The sequence below is a fragment of the Ischnura elegans genome, chromosome 5 (assembly GCF_921293095.1).
Source record: "Ischnura elegans chromosome 5, ioIscEleg1.1, whole genome shotgun sequence".
Taxonomy (NCBI): domain Eukaryota; kingdom Metazoa; phylum Arthropoda; class Insecta; order Odonata; family Coenagrionidae; genus Ischnura; species Ischnura elegans.
In genome coordinates, this window is record NC_060250.1 from 73171524 (window position 1) to 73190575 (window position 19052).

Consider the following 19052-nt stretch of genomic DNA (forward strand, 5'->3'; position numbering starts at 1 on the left):
TACTTCTACTGATCAATGCACCAAACATAATTTTTTTCTGCCAGGTGTCTCTAATTCGCTTTGACTGAATAAAGCTAAGCTGTTATTTGGGATCATTATCATTGGCTCCCTTTGTACGCAGTTCAATGTTCCCTAAAATAGTAGTTGAAGTAATAAAAACTTTCTTTTTTCACACGGTGATTTATTTTTCCCGATCATAGCTTCGTTACAGCGCAATATTTTAAAGTTAGTGTCAGATTGTTTCCCTGTAACGAAACCATGGTCGGAGAAAATTAATCACCATGCGAAAAAAAGCTTCTTTAAAAAGCTTTTTTATTCCGTCAACTCAAACGAAAAAGGTTCCCACCAAGTCTCGTACGCTATCGTTATTTCCCTAAAATAGCAAGCCTCTTTACTACCTAAGATTAGCAAAATAAATAACACTAGGCCTTGTTTGCAATTAAAATTTTATAATCACATGAGTAACCGGAACCAAATAATAAAAAGTGGTAATTCAAATAAAGCATAATTTATGGTTCTCAAATTATTGCTGGGGAAAAGGATCCTTGATCTAGATTCGACAGATAGTGAAGCACATTGTGTAGAGATTTTCCTAGAGAACACGAGGGGTATGGAGAGGTGAACTACTTCATATCCAACGTCTCCTCATCTTGTACAGTGATTATAGAGACGGTAAGGGAGATAATGACGATACATCTACGTCACGGAGGGATTAACCTTGATGGATAGAACTTCTTCAAGATTAAGCACGGAATACGAGCGAACCCCATACAGAAATTTCTTTAAAAAATTGATTCGGGTGAGGAAGAAGAAAGAAAGAACTCCCAGAGATGACGACATCCAAGGAGGAATTTAAACCCGTTAAATGATGAACTACAGCCAATTTTGGGTTATTCTAGCATCTTAAGCAGCGAAAAATTGTAGGAATGTAGTTAAAATACGAGAATCCTGAGAGCATGGTGAATAATGACCGCATTCGATGAGACTAACGCGGTATGCTTGCTAAGGAAAAAATATTAGCTTCTTCATTAAGGCAGGAAATATTTCAAATTAAAATATTTTTATGATGAATGTGATCCTGGATCTGAGCATGGAATGTTTCGATGTTTAAGGTCCTCAAATATCACTTCATGAGTACATACGAACGCACAAGACTACCCTGAAGTTATGAATACAACACAATAGGTCAATATCATTTGTATGTTCCATCATCATAAATGTAATCCATCCAAATAAATAAATCCGCTGTACGAATTTATATGCTTTTATTTTTCTCCAATATACTAGTACAAAAGTTAGTTTCCTATTTACGTAACAGAAAACTTCAACAACAGATATTTCAATAAATTCACTTCAAAATTATTTCTTTTCTTGTCATTCGTTAAAAAATGTATGCCCAGCGATGAATAAAATAAATTTAACTAAGAGAAAATGATTGGTTTTCACTTCAGTAATATATTAATTTTTTTAGAGAAACTACAGTATTCAAAACTGTTTTCGATCAAACATATTCTTGCCTTTTAATGTGTCATAAAAACAAAATTAGAGCTAAATACTCGTACTTTTGCACGTCATACTAAATAAATAAGAAAAAAAATCGTTACACGTTCATTGCCCGTGTTTCAACAAAACAATATATAATATATTATGAAATACGATAATATTAAAATGATGATATACATGAAACGAGAACAAATGTTCGAGTTAGAAACGGCTCAAACTCAACTCTAATACCTCAGTGCTTCACATCTTGCGCCACTTCGTTCGATGTGGCAACAAAGACAGGAACGGGGAAGATAAAAGGGGCAGTTTTGGAAACAAAGGGAGTATACAGAGGAGAATGTAGGTCCCACACGTGCTCAACACAGGTCAGACGTTTTGAGCATGTAAAAACACACAAGCCTGCGTCCATTGAATGGCATACAAAACCCACTAGAGCACGCATGAAGGAGAACAGACAAGCACCAGGATTTCTTTCCAGAATGTTTTCCTTCAAATGGTGTGGATCCATCGAGCAGAAGATCCACGCACTTTCGAATTTTAAGATCCGTATGGCACCGAATGAAAAATCTTCACACCACCTCGTTGCTAAGTCGATATTGACGTGCAAACGCGAGGCTCCACTCAATTGTTTTCCATGAGATTCAAACTCACACACGACACTCGACTCATCCCACGAAGAAGGTGAATAAAATATAAATATACACTTCTTTGAAAGAAAAAAATACATGCGAGATCCCTAAAAACTTTGTTCGAAGATTACTTACTTCACCTGAAAGAACACGTTTTAAATTCACCCACACGTAACAACATGCACACTCGAACCGCGTCACACTTTAAACACATCCTCCAACAATTAAAGTGATTAATGTAACCACACTTCTCGAACTACTACTCGATAGATTTTTTTTGAAGACGTCTGCTTGCTTACTCGCTGCGCACACACTCAGAAGAAATAAACCACTGCCTCTTTTCACAAGTTCATTTTGGTCAAACTAGCGAAAACAAATGGACCACGATTTCATTCAATGTATACGCACGGTTGTCACACGCATATAAATACATGTGCACGCTCATGCTCCCCAGGAAATTTTAAAAATCTGCTAGAACATGCATCCACACGGATTTATACGTAAATTTTACATTACACACACGCACATGAAATTCGTGTCGTCTTGTCACGTTAAACCCATCCAATGTCCCCCGTCAGGAATTACGGCGCCATCCAAAATTTGGTATTTTTCAAGAGTACTGAAGAAGTACAGTCCAGAAATGTTTTTCAAGTTCCCTTCCACTCGATCGAAAAGTGACATTCAACAATTTATTCAGGCCGGGAGAGGTTTTTATCAGTCACAAAGTCTTGGCCGCCGCACACAGAAACGTTTCCTTTTAAATTTGTGGTCCCTTGTAGAGTTTCTATGCGTTACCCGTCCCACAGGCGAAGAAAATGCACCGTTTAGAGGTCAAGTTTAGATAGTGAGAATCAACACGTTCTCATTTTTTGGTAGCACTTCACTTTGCGACGCGACACTCCTGTCTTAGGGGAGAGATTTTGCGCACGTTTGCAAAAAAATTGACACACGTTTGCTGTGTTCTCGATGCTGGGAGGTAGAAGGGAATGGGGATATTTTCAAGGTATAAATACAATATCATTGGAGAGGTATTGGATGAAATGAGCTGGGGTGGTGGGGGAATTTTTAGTTAACTTATGCGTCATCCGATGGTGTTTGGAAAGCGTAATTCTACTTGAAGCTCTCATAATGGCACTCCCATTCCGATTAAAAGAAAATTGGCGTCAATTCAAAGTTAAACTGAACATGAGCGGAATTAGATATGCATTAGATTTCCTACTTATTTCTTCCATAATCATTCATCGGGCTAAAGAAACATTATATATTTTTTACTCAACCCAGTCCACTTTTAGCTCGAACTTTTTAACTGAGTGGAAAAAGAGGTAACCTCACCCCTTAACATCCAATAAAAGCAATTATTGCTCGATGATTATTAATCTCAAATTTATTCTGAAGTGAATGGAAGGCTACGAAATTCCATTTCAATTAATTTCTTTCCTCAGATTACGTGTTCTCCGTGAAACAAGAGTGCATGTTTTAAGACAATGAGCGGGAAGGTTGAATGCAATCAGCCCTCCGTTCCAGAGACGTACGTTTTGAAGTGAAATTTCAATTTGAATCTCCGGATAATACATACTCTGCATAGTCCGAAAAGACGGAGGAACTTTCGACTTGAAACCCTAAAGGTCTCGTAAATTACGCGAAGAAAAGATTTTAATCTCATGAGAGATACGATCGCATTAAGGCCGACACAGAAAAGACGCCGGTTTAAATGTAGCCCCGTTTGAATCTTCAAAAATGAAACTCCCTTTCACTCGAGGAAATTACTTTCCAAAGCAAACATCCTCTGCAAATAATGAATAAATCCGTAGCAATCTAATTCCTTTTCCATTTTTTATTTATCCATTTAAGAAAAGACACCCTGTTTGAAAAATGCCTGTGTGAAAAAATCCAATATTTATTTTTTCATCTGGGCACGCCGGTTTTGACAAAAATATAAATGTGTGCTAGTGTGTGCGCGCATACATATTTTAAAAAGTAGTTTACACGTGTGCAAAAATGCACTCGTAAGTGTGTATCTCTTGAACGTAGTATATATGTATGCGGAACACACTTTTTTATTCTCTAAGAATCGGTTGGGAGTCCTGCTTCTTCCGTCTCCTCCGCCTCGTCGACATATTCCGTGATCTGTATCACGGGACACTTGGGCCTCTTAACCTTGTGCTCCGAGTAGTAGAACGCCTTCCAAACACGCTTACCGTACATTCACGCATAGTAATACTGGTTGTTCCCACTCCGGCTCAGTGACCTCGGGTTCGTGTCGCTGTCCTGCCTCCGCACCCCCAAGACGCTGCCCCCGGCGCGGGGGTGGCCGTAACGCACCACCTGCCCCACCGGCGGCTGTGGGACGTGGCTGGGCGGGACGAACGGGGGCGGCACGGGGGTCCTGCCCCCGCCACCTCCCGGAGGTGGGGGCGGATGGCCCCCGCCGCCCCCGATCGGCTGCATGGATACCACCCCACCTGGCCCGCTGACGCCCAGCACTTCGCCGTCCGCGGAGCTCACGATCTGCACGGGTTGCTGGCTGGGGGGAGGTGGTCTGGGGGACGTTGTCGCAACCATCAGATCTATGTCCGCGTCAATCTCGCTCATCATGTCGACGTCTTCGGCGGCGAGGAAGCCGTTGGGCAGCGTGACTCCTCCGCGGGCGCCGGTGCTGGAGTCCCCGCCGGAGTTGCCCTCGTCGCCGCCGGAGCCGCCCCCGGAGGAGGAGGAGTGTCCCTGGCCGCCCCCCCGCCCCACTCCTCGTCTCCGCATTCGCCGGTTCTCGCGCCGCCGGCTGAGGTAGAGGCGCCCCGCGACAGCCGAGAGGAGAACCACGAGGCCGCCGCCGACGCTCACGCAGACGTAAAGATAGAGCTTCTCCCGGTTGCCTGCGGGCGTGGAGAGAGAAGAAAAACGCAAATGAGATACAGAGTAAAAGGGGAATTTGTGAAAAAATTTTGAAAGGAAGGAATGGCGGGGAAAAATTAGAGAAATATAAACATGTTGGACAGTGAAAATGGTGCCTAATGCAATCATTTCCTGTGAGAGCCGATGCCACCCTAGTGAGGTTAATATCGAATGAAAACTTAAAGAAACTGGATAAGTAACTCTATAACTTACAATATTAATCAATTACTTCTACAAAATTTTATAAAACTCTTGACATTTCACATCTATTTTCGGAGAGCTGTGTTTGCTAGCTATGTGCGATGTGGGAGCGAATCAAATAATATAAGTAAATTTTAAAGTAGAGAATTCGATGTAATTCATGGATACTGTGTTTTAGAAAATTTGCAATTTTTTGATAAAATCACGTATTATAATCGGAGGCAGATAGTTTAAAATATGGAAGATTATCGCAACTACAACCTTTTTTTTCACATTAGATGCTAACTCAATCCCAAATAAGTATCAAATAATCAGCATTGACATGCATACGTAAGGCATTACCATACGACACTAAAGGCACGTATACTATGAGCACCATTGTAAAAGAGTTGAGAGTCAGCGAGCACAAATTTGAACCTTCGTTAAGACAGATGATTCATCTTCTAGGTGATTTACATGAATGATGCATGATCTGAAAATGTTCCACAATTTGAGCCATTTCTTTGGCTAGCCAGAATACGCAAGGACAATAGTTCAATGCCTTACTCAGCAAAACTGCCATGCTTTCTCCCTCTCACCTACGACACTTACGTAAGGTATTCGCCTTTTAGTCAAATTACATATCCTCACTCACAGACACAGGACACGTCTAATCCAAAGAATCTCCATCAATTAAAAAAAAAAACTGTAGTATTTTCACCGCTGAGGATGAAGGGGGCCTCACCGAAGGACGCTGTTTTCCCAAAACGTCAACCGAGGGAAATTTCAACTTTGATTTAAGTTGGAAAAAGTAAAAAAAAAACAAGAAAGAAGGGACGTCAACCGAGACGAAGAGGCATCCCGGAGCCCTAAAACGTTGTTGTTCGCGCGGACTTAAAAAGTTTTCCCGGGATCCATAAAGCAGACTCCAAGCCTCTCGGCGAGAGTAAACAAGCTCAGGATGAATAATTAAAACTGTTGAAGAGAAGGGAGGGACGGAGATATATATATAATTTTTTTTCAAAAGAAGTTCCGGCAGAAGAGCAAGGGAAAGGAGTGTGGTAGACGGATGTCGTAAAACGTTTACAAGCATGGGTACGAGATAGGTCGGAAACCTTAACCAACGCAAAAGACCATTATCGGGATCCCTTTTGCCACGAACGCATGTCTACAGTACAACCGAGTACCCTTAAAAAACCTCAACACACAAAATCACGGATAAAAAAAGTTCCAGTCTGGTTTCAGCGCATCGTGAAAGTTTCATTGACCTCCCTTCGACCAATACATTTTATGTATCATTGATGGCGGGATACTTTAAATATAATTATAATGGAAATGACCGATTCCGGCAATGGAAACCAATGCGGTCGGTTTTTTTCACTTACGGGGTTGATTCAATCAAAATTCGATTCGATTTTCTAATCAAATACGCGATTGGGCATATCTTGGTATTGCCATAAGACAAATGGAATATACTGACTTCGTGCATCTCGGTGTTCCCCATGCTGCTTAATGGAGAAAGATATGGTGGCTGGGATCACTTTCAATTTATATCGAATATATATATTTTTTTCAAAATAAGTTCCAGCAGAAGAGAAAGGGAAGAGAGTGTGGTAGAAGGATGTGGTAAAACGTTTACAAGTATTGGTACAAGATGAGTCGGAAAACCTTAAAAAACGCAGAAGACAATTATCAGGATCACTTATCCAAGACGGAAGCATGCCTACAATACAACCGAGTACCCTTAAAAAACCTCAACATACGAAATCACGGATAAAAAAACGTTCCAGCCCGGTTTCAGCGCGTCGTGAAATTTTAGTTGACCTCCCTTTGACAAATGGATTTGATGAATCATTTATGGCGGAATCTCAACAGTTATTATAATGAGAATGACCAATTCCGGCAAGGAAAACCAATACGGTCGCGGTTTTTTTCACTTAGGGGTTAGTTTAATCGAAATTCGATTCGATTTTCTTATGAAATACGCGATTGGCCATATCTTGGTATTTACGTAAGACAAATGGAATTTGCTGACTACTTACGTCTTGTTATTTCCATGCTAGGAGCGGATCCAGGAATTATTTCTAGGGGGGGGGTCACGAGGGTCTCAAAGATATTTGAGATTAAAAACAAAATGTAACAATTACTGTGGAAAACATTTTCTTTATTTTCATATGATAAATGTTAACATAAAATGAAATGATTGAGGCTCCGTAATACACAAAATAAAACGAGCTGAATGATAACCGTATTAAAAATCTTGTCTATATTTTTAGCGTATGGGGGGGCACGTGCCCCTGTGCCCCCCCCCCTAAATCCACCTATACCCCAAACTGCTCAATGAAGAAAGATCTGATGGCTGGCCTCACTTTCAATTTATGTCGAATATATATTTTTTTCGAAATAAGTTCGGGCAAAAGAGCAAGGGAAGGGAGTGTGGTAGAAGGATGTCGTAAAATGTTTACAAGTATTGGTACGAGACGAGTCGGAAATCCTTAACCAATGCAAAAGACCATTATCAGGATCCATTTTGCCACGAACATACACCTCCAACCGAGTGCCCTTCAAAACCTCAACACACGAAATCACGGATAAAAAAAGTTCCACTCTGGTTTGCACGTCGTGAAAGTTTCATCGACCTCCTCTCAAACCCTCTCCTGTAGCATTTGACGAATCATTGATGGCCGGATCGGCACTCCAGGTCATTGCGCGAATGGGCAATGCGTTATAAAACCACTCGACGCATCCTTATTATTTTTTCTCCCAGCAATACGGGCGTTTATCTCACCCACATGACGTTCAACCGACTTTTTTTAAAGTTTCAACTCCCACCACCACTCCTCTCACTAGCAAAACAAACACGGGCACAGATTCCAGATTAGTCCCGTTAAAAATTACCCAGAGAGAGGGGAATAGGATTCGTTCCCCGGATTTCGTGCAACATTTATGACGCAAGGCAGTTTTACGACCTCGCTTTAAGCTACCTACTCAGCAACTATTCGAGATCCAATTCCCGCCACTCTGAATCGCGCCTTCGATCAATTCCAAAATGGGACTAATCAAATGGGGCCGTTGAGGTTCGAAGGTGAAATGGAGCGCGAGCCCTTTTCCCGGTCGGACGGAAATCACCGGTTTTGGAGGTTGCACGGTGCAATTTCCTCTGGCAGAAATTAAAATAATGACCCGTCTCCAACGGGATTTAATTATTCCGACCAATCACGAAGCCTCTCTAGCACTGCATTTCACGCAGATTCGACATTCACGCGAATATTTGATAATGATTGAGATAATTTTGAGTCGAAACATTATCATTTAACGATGTTTCATGACTGAAAAATAATGAATGTTTCATAAGGTGCCAGAAAAGTAGTTCTCCGTAATTAATTACCCTCATTTGTTTCCATTCTAATGCATCATAAATCATAGGTGATGTAAAATGCTCCATTAATTAATTTCAATTCTGCTACCCTGTTGAATATAATAGGTAATTTCACCTGAAACAAGAGGGATTTCAATGTTTCAAATATATGTTTTAATATGGAAAACAAATAAGCCTAAAAGTATTCTTTGGATCTCCCTCGGAATAAGTCACAGACTATGCCGATGAAAGAACACTGCCTCTCGTTAAAAGGGAATAACAAAAAATGAAATAGTTTCAACTCATCCTTCAAAAGGCATATTTAAAAATTATATTGCGAGTATAAGATTGTATATTTCAAAATATTAGCTTCCGCCAAATTTCAGAAATTGATATTAAGTATTTAAAACAATTAGCATATAAATACCAACGGTTGGACGATGGAATTTTTGCTGTTGTACACATAGATCTTTTCAAGGTCTATGATTGAACATATTATTCTTCATTTCAAATTCAGTAAAAATTAATGTACCTAATATATAAAATTGTTCATCATTTAGAAGTGAAAGATATTTTGAATATGCAAATGGAACAGAATCATTGAGATCACAATACAAAGCTTTATAAATGAAAAAGAAACAATAAATATCCAGTGAAATCATGAAAACAAAGACGTACTATCCGACAAAATGCACAATACCAATCATATTAACTCTAAATTTCAAAGACATACCTTAACAGTAACAGAGATAAAAACATCAATCACTTCGTGCACGTCTCCTACATGCACTACGGTAAGAAGGAATTGATTGCATGCATGCGATAATTACATTATACTGCAGACTTGCCATCTTATCAGGTACCCTGCAAGGACTCACCAGTAATACCGCATCGACTGTTCAAATTTATCAGGTGTCACAGAGAGGAAATCTCAAAATGAACCATGATAATCACTATGTAAAACCAAGCACATATTTTCCACATTGAATAGCTTACGTGAATACGATGCATTGTGATGAAGAAAATCAATAAACCAACACTTAAAGTATCATAAATAAAATCAATTAAACCACCAATCGTATAAAATAACGTTTTAAAAACAGTACGGCTAGAGTATTTTATACTATAGACACACTATTCCACAATTTCTCGATACTGGAACTTGTTCAGGCTTGAATGTTTGAGTATAGTACACTATGTCGATAATGTTTCACAATAAACCAATACCAAAGCGGAGAATTTCTCCTTCATAATCACATCCTATAAATATTCTTCAGTTCCCAAATTTGTGATTTCGCTGTATATTACCATCCGATAAGGCAATGACGTCAAATGAAAGTAAAAATTCGTGCGGGCGGATATTTTATTTCCTCATGTTTTCTATGAAATTCTTGATCCTATCCTAATCGTACGTTTCTTTCCATCCTGAGGACTTGCATTCGTTATAGTAGCTAGTAGTATACCTGGTTATCATCAATGACTTTCGTTCGGAAGTGTCCAAAGGTTTGATACAGGATTTGAAACCCGTGGAAAAATGATCCTGCGGTAAGCAGCCGTTGCCTCTACCCCCTGGACACTGATCGGAATTATTTCGATCGGTTTTCATTACGTTCCGAGTGGATGAAGAGCAGTTGCTGGAAATAACTCATTGGAATTAATTGAAAATTTTTTGCTACCGAAAAATTTCAAAGACTCACAACGAGAGCTCATATCGGAATGAAAATATACATAGATAAAACTAGCCTATATCGCCTGTGTATGGACTATATCGGTACCACTGATCCTTGTCGGTACGTCATAATCAGTCGCGAACTTCCATCGGAATAATTCCGATCAATGTCAACCACCTGGGCAAACACGCTTCTTCATGGCTTTAGATAGTAATAAATATCATACGCTGGACTAATAAGTACTATGTCATTCCCTTCATCCTTACGGTCTATATTGGCATTACTGATCCTTGCCACCTTGTCATAATCAGTCACCAAACTCCCTTCACTTCCCCGCCAATCATTTCTCCTTTGTTTAGCGTTATTTCTCTTTCCTCCAAAATACCCGCTAACCCACCACCCAATCATCCTTCCCTTCCATCTTGTACCCGCTTCCCTATGCTTCGGGACTTCTCTCCTAAGCTCGACACAACTTCAGAGAGCATCAGCCGCACCCTACCATCCACTCGAGCTTCCTTAGGAGATTAGTTTCAAAGAGAGACGCCGGAAACGGGCCACCACTTCTACATCCTTTACTCCTTCAGCTCCTCGTGCACTCTTTTAACCCGCGGTTGGAGAATAGAGGAACCTCGCACGCACAAAGGCGAAGGGACAACGCTCGTATGAACGATTGGCGCCGATCTATCACAAGAATAGATCGCCTCCACTCTATCACAGGTTGGAAAGAAAAAGTGGAGGGCGAAAAGGTCGTGTCAAATGTCTGGCGTGAACGCCGTGTACACCATGAGCATGATTGGAGTCGTGTCAAATGCGTGGAAAATTTTCCGTGAAAATTTATTTTTCCAGCAATCAATTTGTAATCGAAACCATGCAAATCGTAAATATGATTGGAAGCGTATCAAACTTCTGAAAAAATGTCGGTCGAAATCGATTATTTTAGCAATCGATGATTTGTCGAAATTTAATGCTTGACCTTTTAGCAAAATCGAAATCAGTTACTAACGGATCGATTTATTGAAAAATTCGAAGGAGGAATTAGCTTATAAGAAAACAGCAATCAAGGTTTGTAGAATATCAATGTTAATGTACAATGATTGCAATCCTACAAATGAATGAATTTATTCTCGTTTGTGTGGATCAATAAAATGTATCTTTCTTTCCCTCAATAAAAAAAATTGGATTTCTAAATTAAATTTTACCATTCATCGTAAATTTTCATAAATCGTCAATTATTATGAGAACAAACGCTACTTTGCCAACATAAAAGATATCAAATGGGTACTTTTTAAAAAGAGCTGTAAAATAGAATCTATAAGCTCGACAACAAATAAACCTCCAGTGCCTAGTATTGAAAACACTGCAGCTCTGGCAACTGTCACACCGAGGATCTAGCTTGTATAGGAGAGCTATGAAGGGTTGCAGAATATCAGTGTAACGATTACAATACTTTGAATGAATGAATTTATTCTCCTTCCCATTGAGAACTTACATGTATCTTTCCTAACATCGACAAAAAATTTGGATTTACATACGCCATATCAGTACATTAGATATCACCATTCAACGTAAATTTATATAAATCGTCAATTTTTCAAATGTATAGTGACAGCAAACGCTACTTTGAAATACTTAATAGAAATTAAATTTGTAGTAGTTTTGAAAAAGATCTAAAAGAACTCCACAAGCTCGTCAACAAACAACCTCCAATACGTACTATGGGAGTAACTGCATCTCTGGCAACTGTTCTACATTTTCGCTGATGCATTCCCTGAGTTTTATTTTTTCACCTCCCGCCACGCCATATTTCACTCCGACTGTCACTCCCGGCGCTAATGTCTCCCATCCTCTTCCTCCAAAATGCTTCTTTGCCGAGACGAACGTCGGAACATCGAACGAGCCCTTTAACGCCCGATGGACCCCAGCGAAAAAGAAAAGAACGCCTCCATCGAAGCGGTGACTCAGAACTGAAGCAGCGTTCCCTCCGGAGAAAGGTACCTTTGATGAACACACTAGAGCAGTAGAATGCCAGGGAAACGTGCAACAATGCGATTCTCGGCATCGTACGCCTTTGAAGTATAACTGGTTCTCCCAAAACTTCGTAACATATACGTACAACAAATACTATTCATCATAACTTTATGTAAGAAGGTATTATTTAAATATAACATCTTCCGTGGATGGTATCTTCATTGGTCTAAAATGAATACTTAGAAGGAAACACGCTGATGAGTATATGAGTAAAATTTTCATATTAATAAATATGCTCACTCGTCCATGTCAAATACAGAGGGTTTTAAATTGAAATATCGCATAGGGAATTCAAAAGCAACATTATATTTATACGAGAAGTAATAACTACCTGTTATTTGACTGATGATTAAAATTACTAGCGATTTCATTATAAGGTCATAATTACAAATAAAATTTCATGAAAACGTCATTTAAATGGATAAAAAATAAAATTTAACCCATTTCCCGCCGAGCAACGCAGGCCATTTTGGTACGCAGAACTGGAACAATTGATTCCGAGTATGTCATTCTGAATTTTTCAAAGCGACTACAATCAAAAATCCCCGCCGCATCGTGTAAAATATTTACCATAGCTGAATAACCATTACTTTAAATCATTATCCATTCGTCTAAGAGTTGTGGATTCGATTTAAATGTCACCAAGCTTGCGTTCCGAGTTCATCCTGCCATCATTACGGTTGAAACCAAGAATTTACTGCGGTAATAATTTAATTCACCTATTTTTAGGGCCATTGCAGCGTATGGAGATGCCAATTACAAGAAATTTCTATTAAAATGATGCCGAGTAAATTAATGCGGAATTAAAAGACTTTTAGTCGCTCAATGTACCTTAAAAAACCAAAGATATCCTCGTTACATCTGTTAATAATTAGCATGATCATTAAAGCATGATAGCTGATACTTCCAGTAGCAAATCAATAATTTCAATGACCCTATCTCAAGCAAGATAAAATATTCATATAATTTACACATCTTAATTTCAACGCAGGCATATTACCTTCGTTAGGATAGGTTTACAGAAGATTAAGTTGACACTATTGGCTCAGATTTCAGCCACTTAGTTGTGTAGTTAAAACAGTACATCAGGGTTCCCACTCAATCTCAATTATAAAATTCACGGTTATTTCCAGGTTTTCACTGTCTAAATGTCTTCAAATTCACTGGTTGTAGATAAAGCATTTTAGGCAGAAATATTTATCACGTAACAATCATCGGCTCACGTTCACTAAAATTTTAACAAACGCGGCAGACACCGTAAATGCAAACGTAGCTATCAAAGTGCTGTCTCTTCTGACGTCACATTACGTTTGCAAAATTCAGCTCCGGCGAAAGGTTGTGAGTGGGAAAATAGAGGGACCAGGGTGCCAGGGAAGAGTTAAGAAGAGTCTGAATTTTCGCACGTGTTAATGAATACTTTGGTTACCAGTCTTCCGGCTTTGGTACAGGCTTAAGGTCATTGTATCATCCCCAGATGGCACAGAATCCTCCGTATCTAATTCGTATGCAGATAGTATCCATTGACGAAAAGCGACGAAGCGGTAGTCAATGGATAGTATCTGCATACGAATTAGATACGGAGGATTCTGTGCCATCTGGGTCATAGCACACGGACAAATAAATGCGCTTCGAATATCCGTGTGCAGATGAATCCGCGGCCATGTCTGCGCGAGACTAACCTTCAAATATGATCAAAATATCCATTTTTCTTTTAACCTATCAATCGTTGTCCTACGATCGTAAAATCAGGATTGAGACATTTTAAAGGTTTTATGACGAAATTCACGGCTATTTCCAGGTTTTTTCACGGTATACGAAATTCACGGCTAATTCACGGTTTTAAGATTTTCAAGGTGGAGTGGGAACCCTGGTACATGTAAGGTTTCACAGTGGATTCATTTCAAATTTAACATTATGCATTGATACATAACATATTAATACTGAGACCGTGAATTCTCCTGCATTAGTTACTTAAGAAATGGGAATAAATCATACTTTTTTATTCTTTCCAGTATTTTAACCATATTTCGAGTTCTACTCTTGATGGGTAACTACAAGAAGCAAGGACGAAGTAAGCGCGAACGAAAAACGCAACAAACTGCGCAAATGCCTTTGATAACTCAAGAACAACAGTAAAACTATAGATTCAGTCTTCCGAAATTTTGAAGCGTTCCCAGAAATGCAGCGAGTCGTAAAATGCTCTTCCCTTATCTACGTCTAAAATGGCTCTATTCCAAAATTGACCGACCCATAAAATTCCGGTTTACTCAATCTAGTAAAAGATGAAACTTGTTCCAGAACATACTAGAGATTTTACGATCATTGATTTTGGAAACATAACCAAGGGAGAAAATCATGAAATTTTGGAAAATATTCTTTTCTATTTGCTGTTAGCACCGATGCTTGCGCCCCACATTCCTCTCGTGAAGATCAAATTAACTCTGCGTAAATATACGGCTGAAGCAGAAGCTACCGAAACGCATCAAGGCTCCTTGGAGAACTAAGACTAAACACTCGAACAATATTTTACGCCCTGTTCTTCAACATCTAAAAAATTATATGCCTCAAGTCAATTAATAAAATAACGTACATCCACTAAGTTAGTGAAAAAGTTAATGCGTACATTAAGAATTTTTACACCACTGCTATAATAGGTTAAATTCGCAGAGGAAAAGAGAAGAAATAAAATGAGGAAACTTGATAAAAAAGTGACCAACTGGCCACTTAACTACATTAAAACTGTACATTAAAACAAGGTAGCAAAAAGTATACCATTTTTGAAAATATTTTTTATCGGTTCTTAATTCTTTGACCCCATTTCTGTATTCTATTTCTCCATAGCAACTCTCCCAACACCTCTTTTCTACCCAGTACAAATTAAATTTATTCCCCAGTAAAAGGAAAAATTCCATCGAAAATCTCCCCGGAAGGAAAACTAGATGAAAGGTTCTTATTAGTCTTCATTCTGAAGTATCATTTTACCAGAAAATTCTTTCCGACGTTGTGAGGGAAGAAGAAATTGGCGTTACTCTTGACCGCAGCATCAAGATCATTAGGATGGTATTAATTACTCTTGCAAAGCTAATTGAATATCAGTAATATATTGACCGAAACCCTTCTAGTTAATCAGCGAGGGCAGGTGAGAGTAGTTTTAACTAGTAATTCTTGAATAAATTTAACTAGGTGTTAATAATACTCTCATCGGGGCATTAATTACCCAAAACTATTAACACGGTAATATTGTTCTCGATTGTTTACATTGCAAGAGCATTTGGACAAATAACCAGCAGGCTGGACGCGGAATCCAATTACGAGCGATAACCTGCACGTTCGATATGATAAACACATCATTTAATGACTCTTTACCTAAAGTACCCGCTCGTTTGGTTCAACAAACTCGGAACTCGCCTCGTATTCTGAACGGCGCCTGTTATGTGTCCCGGTGAACCGTTGAGCGGAATATACGAACCCACAGTGGCTGCATTCCCCGAAGACCGACCACAGACGCATTTGAAGTGAGAGAAGGGCGGTATGCAACGCAATGACGAGAAGGTACGGCAAACACTTAACGATGCTCAATTCATGCCGACTGCAGAAGGCAATTTGAGTTCCACTTCGTACGGAACGATCAGAAGTGCACCGCTTGACAGAAACACAGAAGCACTCGGACACTGACCACGTCCATTCAATTTATGAACGAAGCCATTAGCGATTACTTACAAGTTTAGTAAAGGAAGTGATGGATGGCAGCTCTTAAGCAAGGGCAGGGACGCATTAAACCCTGATTGTTGGGTTGACTGCTCTTTTATTTTCTCGCAGACAACCCTATTTACGTCCAGTTGCTCTCAGTAGAGCGTTAGATACAAATTCAAACTTGTATTTGAAGGAGCCTCTAGGAAAGACATTTCTCGAGATACTTCCACATACCAAAACCTGAGCGAAACGTAAAATATACTTAATTTGTGGAAAAACATCGCAGGTGAAGAGCGATTTGTGTTGAATATACATTGAAATGAATTACAAAATTGAAAAAAACGTTCAATTTAGCTTACGGCATACACGAAAAAGACACGAAAATTAGAGGCACTTTCAAATAAAATGAAATTGCTAAATAAAAGCACCTGGTTTTTTATGCGTGGAGGCAATGAATAAGATCAATAACACCTACCACTTAAGCTATTTGGCTCGAAAATATCAAAGTGAATAGTTGGTCATTGTAATTGTATCTCAGAACATACCACCCCATTGATCGCATACACCTAATAAAGCGAGGCTAAGTGCCTCGCATTATTCCGCTCCTTTATTTACAAAAATTAAAAAAAATCTACTGAGGAAATATTATTTGACTAGACCGAAATCTCGAGGGGGACTCTTTCGTCATTGTCAAGTTCGCGGGTCGTAGAATATTTTTCCAACAATTATTTTGGGGAAAATGACATGACAAATGACAGTTTAGAATACAATATTTTCGCTTTCAAACAAAATTATTGAGTGTAAAGCATATCACATTAGTTTTATATTAATTTGAAAGCATGAAAGGTCGGATTACCACGCCAATAAATTATTAAATTAGAGCAATTATTCAAAATTCTTCAATATCAAAATAAAAAGAGTAGATTACCAAGAACTGCCTAAAAAACTTATTCCCCTTACCACCGCAACAGTTTGAAGGGAGTAAGATTGAAGAACGTTATGGTGAAAATTGTAAAAAAAATAGCTCGAACAACTCTTAGCACCTGCAGGGTGTTCTAGAGCGAATATTTCCCCCTGAAGTTTTGAAGCTTTCCTCTGAAATGGACGGTATTTTTGTCAAGAGTTTCCAAAAATTTCACAATTAAAATAAAATAAACGAGAAAAAATTTTCTAAGATTTTTACGTATTTGTCATAAAAATATTTAAAGCAGAAAATTAAACTTCTCAGCTTTTTCTAACATTCTAATGAATGCAAACGAGGATTTTTCAGTCTCGGTCAGATCACTCAACCACCACATCACATAACATTAGATGAGATATGGCGAGGAGATATACTCAAGGGTCGGGGAAATGGGCGCGGCTTCCCACGATAAATTCCCACCATTCAACTTAACTCAAGAAAATTACAGACGTGGAGTGGGGACACACGATTCTCAAAAATGAAACGCCTTGTTCAGCTTCCCAAGCCTCCCTCAGCCGAGACCACCGAGATATATGCATGAATATCTCGGCGGAGCCTCGTCCTAGAGCACCTTCGCCTCGCTGCTTCTCGTCATGTCTCTTCACTTCCTCGTCCGAACCAATTCCCTTGCCACTCCGTCAACCTACCACGCCACACTCATCTGCGCCTTCTCTGCGGACCGCAATCAGATCATCAACCTCACAATAGCGTCCTTCCCTTATCTTCATCCTACACATAGAAAATCTTTATCGTGCTTACTTGATACATGAATTTACCACATTATTTAGCATCATCATCATCATTGGTCAACAATAGGAAGAAAATTCACTAACTCTTGATTTACTTTATGGTATTCCATGTATTAATTTTTGAATTTTTTTGTAATTTAATATTTTTAATTTTTTAAATTTAAATTTTTTATTTTTTATTATTTTTAAATATATTTTTATTTTTTTGCGCTCTGTAAAAATAAGTGGCATAAGTAATTGTGTGATATCCAGGAAAACTTAACATTAGTAAGATTAGTTTGACGCAGCTCTCCATTCCTCTCTTCAATAGGGTAGTTTCCTTCATCAAAGAAAACGAAAAGCATTGATTGCGATTCGTTACCCACCATTAGTGTATTCAAAATATACAAATTATTTCGTTTTAGAAATAGCGGTTTAGATGAATGGCAATGGTCCATTTTTATCCTCATTTGAAAAGGGCCATATTGGCGCCCATGCGATGCCACTCCACGTGACGTCACAGGGACCTAGTTCCTATACGAGAAGATGGGAGTTATACATCGTTTGAGGTTACCAATGCATGCATGAGGCACAGAGCTCAGGGAAACATGTCTTAATAATCACCTATTAAAACTGGCTAAGGTCGGAAAGTCAATATCGTCATTTAAAAATCTAAATGCGTGAAATACGTACCAGGTGTAATAATAATCTTTCGATTTAGGCAATAAAAAAATAATAGGAAACCACCCTATTCCGCTAACCTTTCGCTCATAGTGACGTATTTCTTCTCTTTTACGTCCTTTATAACTTATCCTATTTTTTTATTTTTTTTTTTAATTTTATTCTCAAACCACCGGACACAGCTCTTATTGGCCATTTTACACCGGGGTTTTCAACAAATGTAACAAGTAACCGTACACAAACGACCATGCTCTGGACCGGGGAAACCGACCCAGGCGGGACTCGAACCCGCGACCTCTTGTTTGGCAGGCGAGAACGTTACCCCGCCGCCACCGAGGCCAGCAAAACTTGGAGCCGTCCTTTAACCCTCTTCCCTTCCACTTGCCCTTGTATGATTATTTTCATCAGGCCACCACGCCTTATAATATGGTCAACTAAGTCCCGTCTTCCCCTCAGGGATTTTTTTCATTTAGAAGCACGTTATTAGACGTTAATAAGAATATCAGGCAGATCACCGTGTAAACGTATGACTTATATTATTTTCAATTTATTAGATATAAAATTGGCTTAATCATTTCCATTGCCATTCCATTTATACTTCCTATCAACTTCTATTGACCATACTCGTAAGATTAACCATAGCCACATTCCAAGGAAAATTTATCCTGGTTTAACTTGGCGAAGTGATTATTACGTATTCATCAACACGGACCCTCTCTACACAAAAAT

At 39.0% G+C, this 19052-nt stretch overlaps 1 protein-coding gene across 1 annotated transcript in view; it reads right to left on the reverse strand.

Annotated features, from left to right (window-relative positions):
- Positions 1-1248: 1248 nt before the first annotated feature.
- The window catches only part of LOC124159717, a 236767-nt gene continuing 218963 nt past the window's right edge, over positions 1249-19052 (reverse strand). Inside the window, exon 8 of the mRNA XM_046535627.1 lies at positions 1249-5005. Within this exon, the coding sequence (XP_046391583.1) occupies positions 4338-5005 (668 nt within the window). The 3' untranslated portion in view covers positions 1249-4337. The remainder of the gene's footprint in view (positions 5006-19052) is intronic.